General features: G+C 42.0%; 1 protein-coding gene and 1 pseudogene across 1 annotated transcript in view; both read right to left on the bottom strand.

Annotated features, from left to right (window-relative positions):
• The window catches only part of EXOC6 (exocyst complex component 6), a 216,824-nt gene extending 213,116 nt beyond the window's left edge, over nucleotides 1–3,708 (bottom strand). Inside the window, exon 1 of the mRNA XM_046027815.1 lies at nucleotides 3,578–3,708. Coding sequence (XP_045883771.1) covers nucleotides 3,578–3,678 — 101 coding nt within the window. The 5' untranslated portion in view covers nucleotides 3,679–3,708. The remainder of the gene's footprint in view (nucleotides 1–3,577) is intronic.
• An 8,933-nt stretch (nucleotides 3,709–12,641) lies between these two features.
• LOC123955059 lies at nucleotides 12,642–17,074 on the bottom strand (annotated as a pseudogene).
• Between the last annotated feature and the right edge of the window lie 429 nt (nucleotides 17,075–17,503).

Here is a 17,503-nt window from a genome sequence, read left to right as displayed (position 1 = left end):
TATCCAACTGTTTAACCATTATTTTAAAAAATTATCCTTTTCAAATGAACTGCCTTTGTACCTCTGTCAAAAATTAATTAATGTGTGAATCTATTTATGGACTCTGTTATTCAGTTTCACTGATCTACTTGTTTATCTTGATGCTTGTATCACACTGGCTTGATTATTATAGCTTTACAAATAAAACTTAAAAGCAGGCAGTGTAGTTCCTCTAACTCTGTTCATCTTTTCCCAAGTCAGTTTGACTCTTCTAGGTCCTATATATTTCCATATGAACTTTTGAATCAGCTTGTCGATTTCTACCAAAACAACAACAACAACAAAACCTTCTGCTGGGATTCTGAATGAGATTGTCCAAATCTAAAGATCAATTTGGGGTAATCATTTTGACAGTTTGTTATCTTTCAAGGAATTTGTCCAATTCTTCTAAGTTGTCAAATGTATTGGTATGAAATTATTCATAATATTCCTTTAATAGCTATAGAATCTGCAGTGATGTTACCTTTCTCATTCTGATACAGCATCGGGAATTGGTAATTCCTGATAATTGGCATCTTCTCCCTTTCTTTCTCTTAGAGGTTTATCAATTTTACAGATCTCAAAGAACCAGGTTTTCATTTCACTGACTTTTTCTATTTTCTATTTCATTGATTCCCACTCTAATCTTTACCATCGCCTTTCTTTACCAACTCCTTTCTTTGGCTCTTCTGGATTTCATTTGCTCTTCTTTTCCTAGTTTCTTAAGTTAGAAGCTGAGATCATTGATTTGAAACCATTCTTTCCCAGTAAAGATGTTCAATGTTATAAATTTCTAAGTATTACTTTAGCTGTGCCCCACAGATTCTAATGTGTTTTCATTTTATTCAGTTCAGAAACACTATCTAAACTTCTCTTCTGGTTTCTTCTTTTACCCATGAGTTATTTAGATGTGTGTTATTCAGTGTCCAAGTATTTGGATATTCTTCAGTTTTCTATTACTGATTTCTAATCTAATTCCACTGTGGTCAAAGAACCATATTGGATGCCAGCCCCTGTGAAAAGTATGTGACATGCTTCTCACTTAATCATCAGTAATAAAAAGTAAATCAGGAAAAGATCCAACTGAAAAAGTCTCCCACTGAGAAAAAAAAAAGAATGGTAACAACATCATAAGCGAAAAGGCCAGCTAAAAGATAAGTGGGAAGTAACAAAAATTAATCTTAATACTAAAATATTTACAGATAAATTGATGTCCAGAATTTGCTTCAAAATAATACAGGGTGAGGGAGAGTGGACGGGAGCAGATCGAATGGCGCTGGCTGGGGGTTGAACTGAAGCAAGATGATGGCTTCGTGATGGTTTCCACACTCTTCTACTTTTTACTTTCCAATAAAGTTTTTAAAATTTTAATATTAGCACTTAGTGAAACCTAGGTAAAAAACAGTAATAGCTTAAACACCATTCAAGAGAAAGGCCTGCTAGCTGTGCCTTCTATGTGTGTGTAAAAAGTCTGCTTATAAATGAGATGACAAGTGTATATATAGGGTAAGTATGAGTCACTGGAGTTGGCCAAAGAAAACAGTGTGGGTTTCAACAAAGTGAGAAGGTGACATAATTGCCCAGCAAAAGAGAACAGAATAACACTGTGAACACATACATTCTATTTGTGTCACAAAAGTCTCTCAATATATTTCAAATTTTCTTCTAAGTTAATTTCATCTCTTTTCAAAGATAGTGCCTAGCATTTTTTTCCCAAGAGGAAGTATCTCCTTCATAACCTGTACTATTTTCAAAAATTGGCTGTTCTGATAACTATAATACATACTGTACTCTTTAAGTTTCACTATGCAGTCAGGAAAACAAAAGCTTCCTTTTGATCTATGATTTCTATGTTCATTACCAAATGACCAGGGTCATTTTATGAAAAGAAATCATCATGCTGGAAAATTAAGGAAATGTACTAATTATGCCTATCATATCACAGCAAGAACTTCATGTGACAAAAAAAAAAAAAAAAACCACACACACACAACTTATCAGGTGCCTACCACATGCTTGGTGTTAGGGATACAGTAGTGAACAAATAGGCAAGGTCTCTAATATCCCCGGCATCTAAAGACCCACCCCCTACCCAAGTACAGGAATAAGAAAATTGAGGTTCAAAAAACTTAAATGATTTTGTCCATGACCGCACATTTTGTCAGCGGTAGGACCTGTGCAAAACACTCCTGAATCTCAGGGCAAGGTGAATTTACATTATAATTTGAAATAGCTTCACTTGATACTACATCCACAGGTCCACAAAACATACAGCACTTCATTTCTAGGAAGCATATCCTGAAGAAAATAATGTTAAAGCACAATCACTCCTAACTTCCATACGTGAATAACAATTTCACCATCATTACAAAAGCTGAAACCTTACATTTAAAAGGTACTTCTTTTTCTTAAAAAGTTTATTTATTTGTAAATAATCTTTACACCCAGCGGAGGGCTTGAACTCATGATACCGAGACCGAGAGCAGCATGCTCTTCCCACTGAGCCAGCAAGGCGCCCCTAAGAGACATATTCTTTTTTTTTTTTAAGATTTTTTTTTTATTTATTCATTTGAGAAAAAGACAAAGAGAGAACACAAGCAGAGGAAGAGGCAGAGGGAGAGGGAGAAGCAGACTCCCCGCTGATCCAAGAGCCCAATGTGGGGCTCGATCCCAGGACCTGAAGATCACTACCTGAGCCAAACGCAGAGGTCCAACTATCTGAATCACCCAGGCACCCCCTACCAGGCACTTATTCTTGGTGAGAATGCCTAACCTAATCTAGTGGATCACAACAGTGTCCGGCTAATATTCTATTAGGGCAACAGGTATTCAGTCTGGAATATTCATTACCTAGTATTATTTTAAAAGGGTGGAGATCTTTTTCAAAATAAATGGGAAAGTTAATGCAAAATTAATGAAACGTTCCTAAGTAAGTAAAGCTTCCCACACTCCAGAAGGCGCGCCAGGCGAGCGCTCGGTCACACTGGCGCGCTCTTGAGCATCAGCTCCTGCCCACCAGCCCACGTTCCCTTCTCGCCCACTCCGGCCGCTGAGGGATAATGGTGCCGGCGACTCCAGCTCAACTTCAATTCTCCCACGCCCGCTGCAGCCCTCCACGCCAGGGTTTCCACCTGCGGGCGCCTCGGCATCACAGTCACGCCGACTGCTGGCAGTTAACCTTCGCCCCAAGCACAGCCGCCCTCAGCCCCGCCGGGAGCCCGGGAGGCCCAAGGCGCGTCCTCGGGACCCCAGGCCGTCAGGGCCGGGCGGCGCCGCGGCTCCCCGGGTCAAAGGCGCCGCCGCGGCCACACCCACCAGCTGCGCGGTGACAGCTCCCGGGGCTGAGGCGGGCGGTGGCGACAGGTGCAGCCGCCCGTTCCTCCCCTCCCCGCCCCGGCCGGCCCAGATCTCGGCCCACCGCCCCGGAGCGCCCCCGCCCGCCTCCGCACGCACCACCTGTCGGTACACCCGGCGCGCGGCCGGCGGCGGACGCCCAGCTCGGATCCTAATGAGCGGCCAGCGGCGGCAGCCCGAGGTCCCGGGGGGATGAGAGCTTTACCGGAGAGTGGGTCCCACGCATGCGGTGTCGGTGCTCTCAATCTCCTGCAAGATCCGTTCATGCTCCGGGACGGTCCCCAGACCATCGCCATTCTCCGCCATCTTGGCTGGAAGCTGTGGAGCGGGCGAGGCGCGGCGCCGCGCGGACAGCGGGGGCGAGCAGCCTGAGGCGCGCGCGCAAGGGGACGGAGAGGGGGCGTGGCGAGGGCGGAGACAGCGCGGGGGCGCGCGGAGGGTGTGGGAGGAAGCAAGCGGGCACGCGACCGGACCCTGGTCTCAGTTCTAGCACCTGTCAGAGCACAGGGTCCTGCCCACCAAGGCGAGGAATGAAGACACTTCGCCTTCCGCTTTCCCCCTCCCCTCGCTCCTAGTTGCTATATAGTGACTGGCCTGGCTTTGCCATACATTCTTCTTGTATTGTGTGTGCCAGACTCTGCTAACGCGCTTGAGATACCTTAGTAATGAGGCAGGTCGACAATGAAATAATCACCTTCGATCTATAGTAAAAGCTATGGGAACATTTAACAAGGAGGTGATGTACACTGGGAGGTGGAGAATCAGAGAAAGAAAATGTACACTCCAGAAACTCAAAATTGTGCGTGGGAGTAATTTTTATTTTAGGAATGTACCAGGAAGATCCCAGCTGACGACCATGACTACAGCTCGGGATGACTTCATGTCTCTCCCTGCAGGAAGTTTACAGTGACCAGTCGCCTTGGAAATAAGTCATAAGCACCAGGAAAATTAAGTGACGAAAAACTATGACACTTTATGGCAAGGTTACATGAGAGGTCCAGAGCAACGTGTCATTTCATGCCTTAGTCCCTAAAATCCTTGAACCCAAGTGCATTCCAGGGACTGTAGCTGGGATGAGGAGGGGTGGAAGCTCTTGAGAGGGGCAGGCCTCAGAGAAATGGGAAAGAGGAAGTGGCTTTGGCAAAGTACTAGTGTAGAAGAGTCCTGTTTAATGACTTGTTGTGGGACGCTGAGTAAACCAGTTTGTCATGACCAAAGCACCAACTGAGGAAGATAATCAGGGAGTGCAAACCTAACCCTGGGACAACTGTTTTCCGGGCCCCATTAACCCAAGTTTCTGAACTACCCTTCCAGTGAACCAAGCTCCTTACTATCCAGCTGTGTAACTTAACCCCTTCAGTGAGCTTTTACTAGAAGATTGCCTCCATCCTCCTCCCCACAAAAATGTCTGGGAGGTGGTTTTACATGAGCTCTGGAGACAGGTATCTTCAATTTAATTCCCTGCTCCTTCATTTCAGAGCTGAGTGACACTGAGCAAGAACCTAGTATCTATTTCAGTTTCCCCATCTGTAAATGACCACAATTGTAGTGTCTACCTCATATCCCTGTCTCATATTATATTAGTTTTCTATTGTTGCTATAACAAATTACCCCAAACTTATTAATACCTTAAAACACTCAAATTTATTATCTTGCTGTTCTGTAGGTTAGAAGTCCAACAAGGGTCTCACTGGGCTAAAATCACGGTGTCAGTATGACTACATTCCTTTCTAGAGAATTCGTTTCCTTACTTTTTCCAGCTTGCAGAGGCTACCCAGATTTCATGGCTTATAGCCCCCTTCCTCAGTCTTTAAAGTCAGCAACATTGCATCTCTCTGACCAGCCTTCTGTAGTCACATCTCTCTCTGATGACTTAGGCCATCAAAGATTCTCTGCTCTTAATGACCCTTGTGATTAGTCTGAATCTGACCATATCAACCTGGACAAACTTCCACCTTAAGGTCTTAACGTTAAATCACATCTGCAACCTCCCTTTTGTGATGTCTGACATATTTACAGGTCTGGGATTAAGACATGGACCTCTTCGGGGAGCCATTATTCTGCCTGCCACATATAATAACCATTACTAACATATATAAATGCCCTCCTTTCCATTAATCTGAAGTTTCTGTCCTCCCTGGAAAATTCAACTCAAATATATCTCCTTCAAAAAAATTCCCCTATCTAATCACAACCTTCTCTAACTCTAAATTCAATAGCACATTTGTCCGCTCCACCACCAACTGTTTTAATAGTGTGCAGTTGTTTTGATTAGTTCCTTTTCATACATCTGTGAGTTTTGTTTGTTTTTGGACCCTTGGTCCCCAGGGAATCAAAATGCAACTGACCTTAGTGCATACTGGGTTCGAAGATTAAGGAAGCTCTGCTATATCCACGTGCCCATTCTACCAAGAACCCCATCAAAAGCCTGTCTCAGTGGTACAGAAGAATCCAGAGCTTCTCTAGGAAATCCCACTTTCTAGAGCTGTAAGACGATGCAAAAACAAAAATATCTCTTCCTGAGCTCTCCAGCACTGTCACACACATTAAAGACCTTAAGTTCAGAGTTGACCTTTTTTTTTTTTTGGTGCAACTGGGAGAATGCTGGAAGGATTTTTGAAACCAGACAATGCTGAAGCTCGGAAGCCATTGGAAAGAATTCAGGATGAGTTAGAAAGGAGCATGCCAAACAGGTCTGAGCATAAGGTAGGAGTTTGATTAATCTGTGCTGGGTAACAATTTGGAATTCCAACAAATTGGAATTTGGAATTTGGGAACAATTACCAAATTGTAAAAAGTTTTTTGAAATTTGCTCGATACATACTGACATCAAATGTAACATTTTATAGGGTTGTAGTCAGTTGCCTTAATAGAAATCTGTCATTATAACAGACAATGTGTACCTCAAATTCTATGATCCCCACTTAAATCAAGGGCTTCAATCCAAGAAACAGTATTTATAGACTTTTTGTTTCACCATGATTGAATTTTATCCTTGAGTCAAGCCAAACCCCAGTACCTGGCCCCCATGCTATGGTTTCTATTGAGTAGTAAAAAAATGAGTTTTCTTAGCTGACTGAATGTACAAATATCAAGGCGCCTGGTGTTAGCACATCTGAATTGGAGGTTCAGCTCTTGAAAGAAGAAAATAAACCTTTTGAAAATCGAGCCTGAAACCAAAACATATGAAATGAAGACAAATTTTATATCATCCTACAAAGAGAAGAGGAAGCCAGTTCTCTCTGCAGGAAATGGCAGACTGTCTTAGTTCTGTCAATGTGCATGGCCAGAATTCATTATTCTGATGAGTAAAGCAAGGTAAAGAGAGCAGGGCAAGTGGCACAGGCCACCTTCTTATTTGGCGACTCTTTCCTGATGGAACATTCCTTTTCTGAGCATTCATTGGCCAAGACCTTCTTCTCTTCACCATTCCTGACATGATCTACCCAAACCTAGCCCCTCTTCTGGGAAGCCAGCCCTGCTTTGGCACTCCTCACTCCAGGCCTGTTTCAACACCTGCCCATAGAGATTACTTCAACATAAGCAGCAGTATCTTCCCCTCAATTCAAGTCAAGACAGAAGGAAGTCCACATACCACTTCTCCTTCTGAAACAGCTTTTGCTGGTTCCCTTTGTGACTGCTGACAGTTCTGTTAGCACATGAAGTTTTTTGCTAAGAATTTAAAGCTAAATGTTCTAAATAACTATATATATTTTTAACTTCAGACACAGACATAACAAATAAATGTGCAAAAATGCCTATTCTAATCCTATTCTAAGTGATACATTTCTAAAATATAAAGAATTTCAGCTATAGACCAAAATAAAACTACAACAGCTATATATCGAACATACTTGTTAAGGCCTTTGTATCATCTAATTTAATCTTTCCTAACTTAATCAGTAATTTAACTTAGAATTTAATTAGATTTTCCTGAAATCTAATTTAAACCTATGGGGGTACTTTCACTATCTCCAGTTTAATATGAACAAACAGACTTATAGAAATTAAGTCACTTGTCAGGCCCCTGGGTGGACTCAGTTGGTTAACTGTCTGCCTTCAGCTCAGGTAATAGTCCCAGGGTCCTGGGATTGAGTCAGACTCCCTGCTCAGTGGGAAGTCTGCTTCTCCCTCTGCCTCTCCCCCCACTCCCCGCTTGTGTATGCATGCTTTCTCTCTCCCTCAAAAATAAATAAATAAAAACTCTTCAAAAAAGAAAAAGAAATTAAGTTACTTGTCTAAGGCACACAGTTAGTGAGCTGAAGAAGATGGAGCTATCAACCAGTTCCTGTTTCTCCCATTAACAAAAAAAAAAAAAAAAAAGGTCAGCAAGGAAGCTTGTTCCAGTGTTGTTTTATGCACGGGATAGATGATTTAACCAGTCTGGTCTAAGGACATTGGAGGGTTGTGGGGCACACACAGGGAGATTGCACATGGATATAGGGTTATTTTGCAGTCAGTAGATTTTGACTTTCAGATATCCACTCAAAATCTCACTTCAGGTCTCCTGGGAGGAGAAAGGCAAATCAGGAAGACTGGCAGGACAGGAGATGCATTCTGTGTCCAGTAGGAAACTAACCATCAAAGTAAGGATTTAACCTGTATATATACTCTTCGTCATTAACAACTTCTACTTTGAGCCACTTGTCTGCAGGCTCATAACTTATATTGGCAAAGCTCCTCCCTCAGAAAGAGGTAGTATAAGGCAGCTGCCGTGGTCTGGTATTTAACTGCTTGGGTTCAAATTCCAACTCATCTTTTACTAGATGTTGGACCTCCAGAGAGCTAGTTATCTTGTCTAAACCTCAGTTTCTTCAAGTGTGAATTAGAGACAGTAACAGGTCCTAGCTCACCAAGTTGTGTGGGGATTAAAGGAGATAATATTTGCATAATGTCTAGCCCAGAGCTCAATTAGCATTAGCATTAGAGACCAGGGCTATCATTTATTTCAGACATTTATTTTGAAACCAGGAAGCCCAGAATTCAGCTTCCTCTTTGATAAAATACAAATACCACCCAGACACAAAAATGTACTTTTTTCTAATCATTAACCAAGTATCCTGGGTTTTTTTCTTCTTTTTTCCAAGTATCCTTGTTTTATATCAGAATTTTCTGAACCTACCCTTCATTTTTTTGAATGCTCGATAGGTGGAAACTGCCTGAAATTTGTTTCCTGTTATAGAAACGGGACCATGTCCTTGGGTTAGACTCTTGGTTCCATATCCCCTTAAGTGATCCCTCTGGATCTCAGACAAGTCAAGAGCCTCTTTGTTGTCTTTGGAGGCAATGTTCCTCCTCTGAGGCACATATTGTGGAGGCAAACAGATCACTGAATCTCTCTCCACTTCCTGGCACAGAGACAATGTCTGTTTTGTTGGCTGTCCAGCACAGTTCATAGTTGTAAAGTGAATGATCCACATCCAGATCCTTCTGATGTTAAGCATGACGTAGTGAACCATGTTTCATAAGGTAGGACATCTCTACAGAACGACTCCCCTCCCCACTCCTGGGAACCCTGGAGCTCACTTCCTGATCTTCATCTTCTCAAGACTTGGCTAACATCGTTCAGATGTTTTGTAAGGAGTTTAAAAGCCCTACTTATAGAACTGTAGAACTGTATCAAAATGTAAAGGAGAGGCAGTCTTTATACACTGGCTTTAATAACTAAAGGCACCTTCTTGGTGCCTTTGAGCCACTCACTCTTTGGGGCCATCATGACGTGGTTGGGGGGCGCGGTGGCCAGTCCTCCAACTTCTGCTTTGTTGGTGCAGTGACCTCGAGTGGCCACACTCTGTAAGTGCAAGAGGATATGAACCCAAGCCCTGCCAGGCCTCAGAGGATGCCTGCTGTGAAAACTATGTCCAGGAGTCTGTTGTTTCATAAAGATCTGGACACCGTGGTGGAGAACAATAGAAGGAAATTTGAAATTGGAGCCAAATAAAGTCAGTTCATCCAAAATATGGGCCAGTCCTCCGAGAAGTTCAAAAGTAATTAGCCCCAGGTTCCGTTCATTCAACAACCATTTTTACTAAATATTTGCTGTATGCCAGGCTGTGTGCTAAGCTCTTAGACAGGGCTGGTTCATCATATGCGACCAATGTGGTAGCTCTTGGCCTAATGCTCTACTATCTCCATCTTGTAATTCTTTTTTTTTTTTTAAGATTTTCATTTATTTATTTGACAGAGAGAGAGAGATCATGAGTAGGCAGAGAGGCAGGCAGAGAGAGAGGGAGAAGCAGGCTCTTCACAGAGCAGAGAGCCTGATGTGGGGCTCAATCCCAGAACCTTGAGACCATGACCTAAGCTGTAGGCAGAGGCTTAACCCACTGAGCCACCCAGGTGCCCCTCCATCTTGTAATTCTTAATAATTTCCGAACAAAGGGGCCTGCATTTTCATTTTGCACAGGGTCTGGCCCATTATGGCACTAGTCCTACTCTTAAACAATGTCCTGAAAACTCCATTGGCTCACCCATCCCCAAACTAACCATTTTCAAGTCCATCGAGCAATTATTCTCTCTGAGTTCCATTCTAACATTTCTTTCTTCTTCCCTCCCACCCCCAGCTTCTAACATCAACTGTTTTTTTTCTTCTCTTTCTTCTCCTCCTTGTTGGTTTTCTGTTCATCCTGTTCAATGCACTCTCTATTCCTCACTCCTGTCCCACTTAGCTTCTCTTTATTCCTTTTGTGCTTTCTCCCTCTCCTCTCACTTGTCTTATTTTTCTTCTCTCAGCAAAATGGATTTAGGAATGTAACTAATGTAATGTAATGAAATAATAATAATAACAATAACAACAGCAGCAGCAGCAATAATAATAACTAACATTTATGTCCTGGCCAATCTCTGCAAAACAACATCCCTGGGACCTCACTCACCCTGTTTTGTTCATCATAGCACTGAATACAACTTTTTAAAAATACATAAAACTATTTATTGAGCACAACTTATCAGTATTTACAATAAACAACATGCAGCTGTATAACATTGTGACTCCCAAGTTACTGTTTTCCCTAGCTTCTGCTGAACCAGTAACTCAAATAGTAAGAAGATCAAGCCTACATGTAAGGAAAGGATTGGCATTAAAAAAAAAAAAGCGGGGGGGGGCACCTGGGTGGCTCAGTGGGTTAAAGCCTCTGCCTTCAGCTCAGGTCATGATCTCAGGGTCCTGGGATCGAGCCCCACATCAGGCTATCTGCTCCGCAGGGAACCTGCTTCCTCCTCTCTCTCTGCCTGCCTCTCTGCCTGCTTGTGATTTCTCTCTGTCAAATAAATAAAATATTAAAAAAAAAAAAAACGAAAAAAAAAACCAAGCATGTCAAGAATTTTTCGATTACAGAAGTTTGTTCACCCATTTATTCCTGCAGGTCCTAAATTGCCAGCATCTCTAACCATCTGATTATGATTAGGTTTCCATGAACAAAGTCTTAGACATTCCATGAATCATGACCTTTCAGTCCATACAACGGGGATTTCAACTTCTTGAAAAGGAATGGTTCTGAGCACCTGGGTGGCTCAGTCAATTAAGCACCCAACTCTTGATTTTGGCTCAGGTCATAATTTCAGGGTAGTGGGATCGAAACCTGCGTTGGACTCTGCATTCAGCAGGGAGTCTGCTTCTTCCTCTGCCCCTCCCTCTGCTCATGCTCTTTCTCTCTCTCTCTCAAATAATTTTTTTTTAATTTTATTTATTTATTTTGACAGAGAGAGATCACAAGTAGGCAGAGAGGCAGGCAGAGAGAGAAGGGGAAGCAGGATCCCCGCTGAGCAGACAGCCCGACGCAGGGCCTGATCCCAGGACCCTGAGACCATGACCTGAGCCGAAGGCAGAGGCTTCAACCCACTGAGCCACCCACGTGCCCCAAATAGTTTTTTTTAAGAGGTTTTCATTAGAAAGAAGCTTTAAATGTCCATTTAACTAGGTTTTGTTACTTAACTAAAACACACCAGGACTTGTCTAGTTTTCTCATTTGGGCGGGGAGGTTCTTGGCAGTGACAATATTTTCCTTTCAGGGATCTTGCAAATTAAATTGCATTTATGTGACTGTGGATATGGATATGGATTCTGATGTGGCTGCTTTTAAATTGTCCAATTTAAATTATTTACATTATATTTAAATTGTCCAAGTAATTATAAAATTTGAAAGGTTAAGGATTCAGGAAAAATTTAAATTTAACTTGAAGCGATTTATTTCTTAGGTCGTTGAAAATGATGGCATCCCAGAAACACAGACTTATACGTGGTTATAAAATGCTGTTTTTTGTTTTGGTGAATGTTAAAAAAGAAAAGAAAAACCATTTACATATGTATGTTAAGTATAAACACACACACACACACACACACACACACACACACACCAAATAAACAAAAAACCCAGAATGGTCCTCAGGCATATAGGATTTAAACACAAATTCTGATTTACAACTATGAAGATTTCCCCCAACATTTATTCTTTTTTTTTTTTTTCATTTAATTTATTTACCTGAAAGAGAGAGAGAGTACAACCCGGAGAAAGGACAGAGGGAGAGGGAGAAGCAGACTCCCTGCTGAGCACAGAGACCTCTGAGATTATGACCTGAGCCAAAGTCAGATGCTTAACCAACTAAGCCACCCAAGCATCCTTCCCCCAACATTTAGAAAAGGTGTTCTCTGATGCAGGGGAATAATATGCTGTCTGGTTTCTGGGCGCCTGGGTGGCTCAGTGGGTTAAAACCTCTGCCTTCAGCTCAGGTCATGATCCCAGGGTCCTGGGATCAAGTCCCGCATTGTGCTCTCTGCTCAGCGGGGAGCCTGCTTCCCCACCTCTCTGTCTTTCTGCCTACTTGTGATCTCTGTCTGTCAAATAAATAAATAAAATCTTTAAAAAAAAAAAGTGCTGTCTGGTTTCAAATAGTCTTTTCTGATAAAGGAAGCAACTACAGAAATCTTTTATTTGTTCAAAGTAACCAGTGCTATAGACGCAAAAATCCCCAACAAAACCCGCAATACTACTTCAAAACAAACATATCAAACTTGATTTTCTTATTTCTTCATACTAGTAAGTCAAAAAACCAAGACCCTTGAGGCGCCTGGGTGGCTCAGTGGGTTAGGCCTCTGCCTTTGGCTCAGGTCGTGATCCCCGGGTCATGGGATTGAGCCCCACATCTGGCTCTCTGCTCAGCGGGAAGCCTGCTTCCCCCTCTCTCTCTGCCTGCCTCTCTACCTACTTGTGATCTCTGTCTGTCAAATAAATAAATAAAATCTTAAAAAAAAAAAAAAAAAGACCCAGATTTTATATATACATATACAAATGCCAAGTTAATCTCTCTTTATAAAAAGCAATTACAGGGGCACCTGGGTGGCTCGGTCAGTTAAGCATCTGACTCTTGATCTCAGCTAAAGTTTTGATCTCAGGGTCATAAGTTCAAGCCCCATGTTGGGCTCTAACCTGTGTATGGAACCTCCTTTTAAAAAAAAAAATTTTTTTTAAGCAATTACAATTTAAGGACCCTTCCTATTTGCGTCTTTTGTCAGCACCTAATCTGCCTCATCTGAATCTTTCCATTCATGAGAGACTTGAATTTTCCGCTGCTGTCTGTGGCACAAATTATTTGTTCGGGACCAAGACCTCTGGCAAAGCCCCTTGGTTCATCAGCAACATCTCTTTTCTTCTTTGATTTACTATAATCAGCTTCACTGTCAGATAAAGATTGTCTTTTTATACGATCTTTTTCTTTACCAGCTTTTGAGAAATAAGAAATGCTTCAATTAACTCTGGACAATCTGAATTTTCTTCAGGTTCCCAAGTATTGTCAAGTGTCTGTGAATCCTTTCCACTTCAGGATATACTCCCCTTTCCCATTCACTACATGGTGGTCCAGTACTTTTTTTACCACAAATTCCACAGGCTCTGCCTCTTCTAATTTTTTTACTCTTTCCATCTCTTTCTTCCCCTTTTCTTAAATGAGAAGGTGGGGGGAGGGGCAGAGGCAGAGAAAAAAGAAAATCTTAAGCAGACTCCCCACCCAGCATGGAGCCCAAAGTGGGGATTGATCTTGCGACCTGGAGATCATGATTGGGGCCAAAACCAAGAACAGGTGCTTAACTGACTGAGCCACCCAGGTACCCATTCTTCATTTTGTTTGTTTGTTTGTTTGTTTGTTTGTTTTTGGCAATCTAGTTTAATTGGAGGCCATTTTTTACTGCAGACTCTAAGAGCTATTATTCACCACCCTGGAGCAGTTCCAGGTCTGCAGTGTCCCAGGCCCTGCATGCTTCAAGCTCCAGCCATATCCAAGGGGGAAGGGCCTGGGGAACTGCCACAATACCACTTTTTTATTTGCTTTTTTAGCTCCTTCTACTAAAATACAAGTTTCCAACAGCAAACCATTGACCTTCTAGACCCCAGCCTGCTCCATAGGCACTCCATAAACATTTATTTACTAAATGAATGAACAGGTGAGTGAATGAGCATTTATTATGTATGAGGCATTACATTAAATACATTGCATGACGAATTCATGTAGTCCTTTCAGTAGATCTATTAGTAATGACAGACACAAAATTTGAAACTACATCTTTCTGGCTCCAGAGTCCATTCATTTAACCAGTGAAGAAACAAAACTGTCTCTCTGGTTAAAATACTTGGTTCCCAGATATAAAAATGTTTTTTAGCTTTTCCCTTGTGTTGCACTGAAGATCAAGTAGTGAATGATACTATCATTTAAATGTTCTGAAGTTTGACAACACAGCCCACCCTCACTGGGGACTCAGGCTTCCCCGAGGTGCTGCTGACAGGTGGCCTCGGTCATGGTTAGTCCCACATTTATTCCCAGACTCCATATATATATCCACAACATGTAACACACTAAACCACTCTCATCAGAGATTAAATTAGGTAATGATATTACATTGGCATAAAATATAAACATTAGTAAATATGGTTTTGAAAAAGGGATATTCTCTTTCCTAAATATAATATAACCAAAATAAAATTCATATTACTCAATATTTCCCACTTACTGAGAATTTCAAGATGTTGTGAGTGCTTGTTTATTTCAATACTCTATAGATTTATTAAATTATATTGGAATACACATCTCAGATGTAAATTATTTATTTATTTATTTATTTAATATTTATTGAGCATTTACAATGTGCTAGGTAGGCACTGTGCTAAGCACTTTTATTTATTAACCATTTGAGATGGGTGGTATTATCATCTCTATTTTAGGGGCGCCTGGGTGGCTCAGTCAGTCAAGCATCTGCCTTCAGCTCAGGTCCTGATCTCAGTGTCCTGGGATCACACCCCCCACTCAGGCTCAGCTCTGTGCTCAGCACCGGAGTCTGCTTCTCCCTTTCCCTCTATCTCTGCCCCTCCCCCTTCTTCCACTCAAATAAATGGATAAAATCTTTAAAAAAAAATTCTTACTCCTTATTTTACAGTTTCAGAAACTAAGGCCAAAATCAAACACTAATAAAACCTGAACCTTTGATATTAATCAATGTACTTAATAGGGTAAGATTTAATAGAAAGCTTACATTTCTGAAGGTACATGCAGCAAGAGCATTGTAAAATGTCTACAGGTGTTAACCAGTTATATTTTTTAGTATGTCATCCCAAGATTTTATTGTATACACAGCTTATTAGTTGGATTTTTTTAATGTTTTCTGTCCTTTCCTAAAAGCATGTTATCTTCATTCCTAAAAACATTAAAGTCAAAGAAGTAACAATATCCTGTTTGCTCTTAAACTGGTTAAACTTCATGGTCAGCTTTTGGAAAAGAGCCCGAGAGAGTCTGTGAATACAAGTGTAAAACAATTATGTTATCATAAAACAATTACAAAAATTTCTTCTGGTACGTCATCTTGTACAATTCCCTTTTCCTCCTATTTTTCCCAGCCCTCTGTAAGGCCTTCTTTGGACATGTCTCCTTTCTCTACTTCCCACTAACTTTGCAGCGCCCTCAACCTGCCCTTATCTTCCCTCGTGAACCCAAATGGCTTCAGGACCTGTTCTAAGAGGCAAACAACACACCTGCAGGACTCCAGGAGGCATAATGAGCCCAGGAAACATCCAGGTTGGAGTCAGGACCCCCAGGGTAAGGCAGGTCTAATGGTCAAGGCCTAGCAGCAGGAAGTTCTAGCGTGAACATGGTAAATGTTATGAACACTGCCACTGCCCTATCAGATGTCCTCAGCTGCCATCACTAACTTATCAAAACCACCTCAATGTGAGATTCAAGCAACCACTCCCGATGCATGGGGATTGATTTGTTGCTTGAGACCTGGTGCCCAACCTCGTTAAAGGAAGTTGGTGAGGCTCAATAAGGCCAGCGCTAGTACTTTCCTTTAGTGTGGCTCCAAACAGCCCTTAAGCCTACCAGGGACAAGCATGCCCCCAGATGCAGGGGGTGCAAGGAGCTATATCTATATATAGCTAAATCTACATTTAAGATAAAAGATAGATATAAATCTATATCTAAGCCAAATGGAGGGACTGGATTGAAAGTCAGAAAACCAAAAAAGAATGAGAAAATCCCGTGAAAATTAGCATGTGGTGGTAACATGATGAAAATAGCTATGCCAGGACAAAAGGGTTAGGGTAGCAAAACTAATTCCAGCTGCCACCTGCTGGTGAGTTTCAGCCCACTAGCAATTTGAACACCCAAAGCAAAGCCATGCTAGGAAAACAGAGGCACTAGCAATAGACTTTTCTCGACATTTCTCCCTTTTCTCTTAAACTCACTCACCATCTTCATGGCTAATATCAAATACTGCTTTTCTATCCGGGAATTTTATTCCCAACTCCACTGTTAGAGCTGCCTGCGATGTCTTTAATGGATATTTCACTGGCAACACATATCATGGAAAAATATAGTATCTCAGCTCTCCCCTAAAACTCTCTTCCCTTTAAACTTAATACTACAGGCAGTGGTCCCATTTCACACAAAGAATGAAAACAAACACAGGACCTCAGAATCATCCAACTCTTGTCTACTTTTTCACCAAAAAAAAAAAAAAAAAGGAGGGCCAAAGGATTAGACCCAAGGTCCCACTGGGGGGGGGGTCAGGCAGGAAACAGGCTGGACTCTCTCTAGGTAGGAGAAGCTTGCTCTGGGAGCAGCAGAGAGTTGAGTCAGGAAGAGGGGGGGAATGCAGACAGGCAGGGCGAAAGAGACTGTGGACCACCAATAGTACCCAACAGTATGACTCTTGGTCTCAGCAACCCCCACAACGCGTCTGGCAGAGGAGACCCAATAGCCCACGTGGTGTACAGGGGTGAGCACTAGGAAGCTTGTTCCCTGTGAAGGAAGAGCTGCTGTGTCACCTTTAAATGACCTAAACAGACACCATCTCTGAGTCCTGAGACGCTGAGCTCTGGTGACATCACCTTGTTAGAAAAGCAAACCCCACATGGTTCCAACCTTGCTCAGGGCACCTCAGACTCCCTACCTGGAAAATGGAAGGTGGGCAGGGGAAGGAAACTAACAGAGTTGAAGATTTTATGACAGGAAATGTTTGTTGAAGCAATGCTTTTCTTCTGTGACAAGAAAAAGTGAACAGGAGAGCTCCTTCAATTCCCAGGTGCAGGGATCTTCCTGAGAATGTTTCTCTCCTGTATTGCCGGCTCTGTCCTCTCAATGCCCTAACCCTTTCCTCACTGTCCACCCCAGGCCCTCTCCGCTGGCCAATCTTCACGCCACCAAATCCACTCTCCACCATGTCTGCCTTTACAGCTTGTAGCCTTCTACCATCTCCACTTCTTCCCTCAAAGGATGACTTTCTTTCTCAACTGCCTCCTTTCTTTTGCTTCACAAAGTCACCATTACTTCAGAAGCTCATACAAATCAATGAACCAATATTTATCTAGCTACTCTGTTGGTAGAATCTTCTATAGAGGATACAATGGTAAAAGGAAGATACATTCCTGCCCTCAGGAATCTTTCCACCTGAAAATAGTTCTAAAATTACAACACACACACTTTAAGTCAGAATAAATGCCCTGGATTCTCTGTGGGCGTCAAAGGATGGATATTCACATGTGGCTGGGGGATCATGAGAGGCTTCGTAGAAGAAAGAGCATTTGAGTGAATAATAATAATTGATTCACTAAGCGTTAATAATAATGATGATGATAATAATAATAAACAA

The sequence above is a fragment of the Meles meles genome, chromosome 13, assembly GCF_922984935.1.
Source record: "Meles meles chromosome 13, mMelMel3.1 paternal haplotype, whole genome shotgun sequence".
Taxonomy (NCBI): Eukaryota; Metazoa; Chordata; class Mammalia; order Carnivora; family Mustelidae; genus Meles; species Meles meles.
This window is presented reverse-complemented; position numbering and strand designations above follow the sequence as displayed.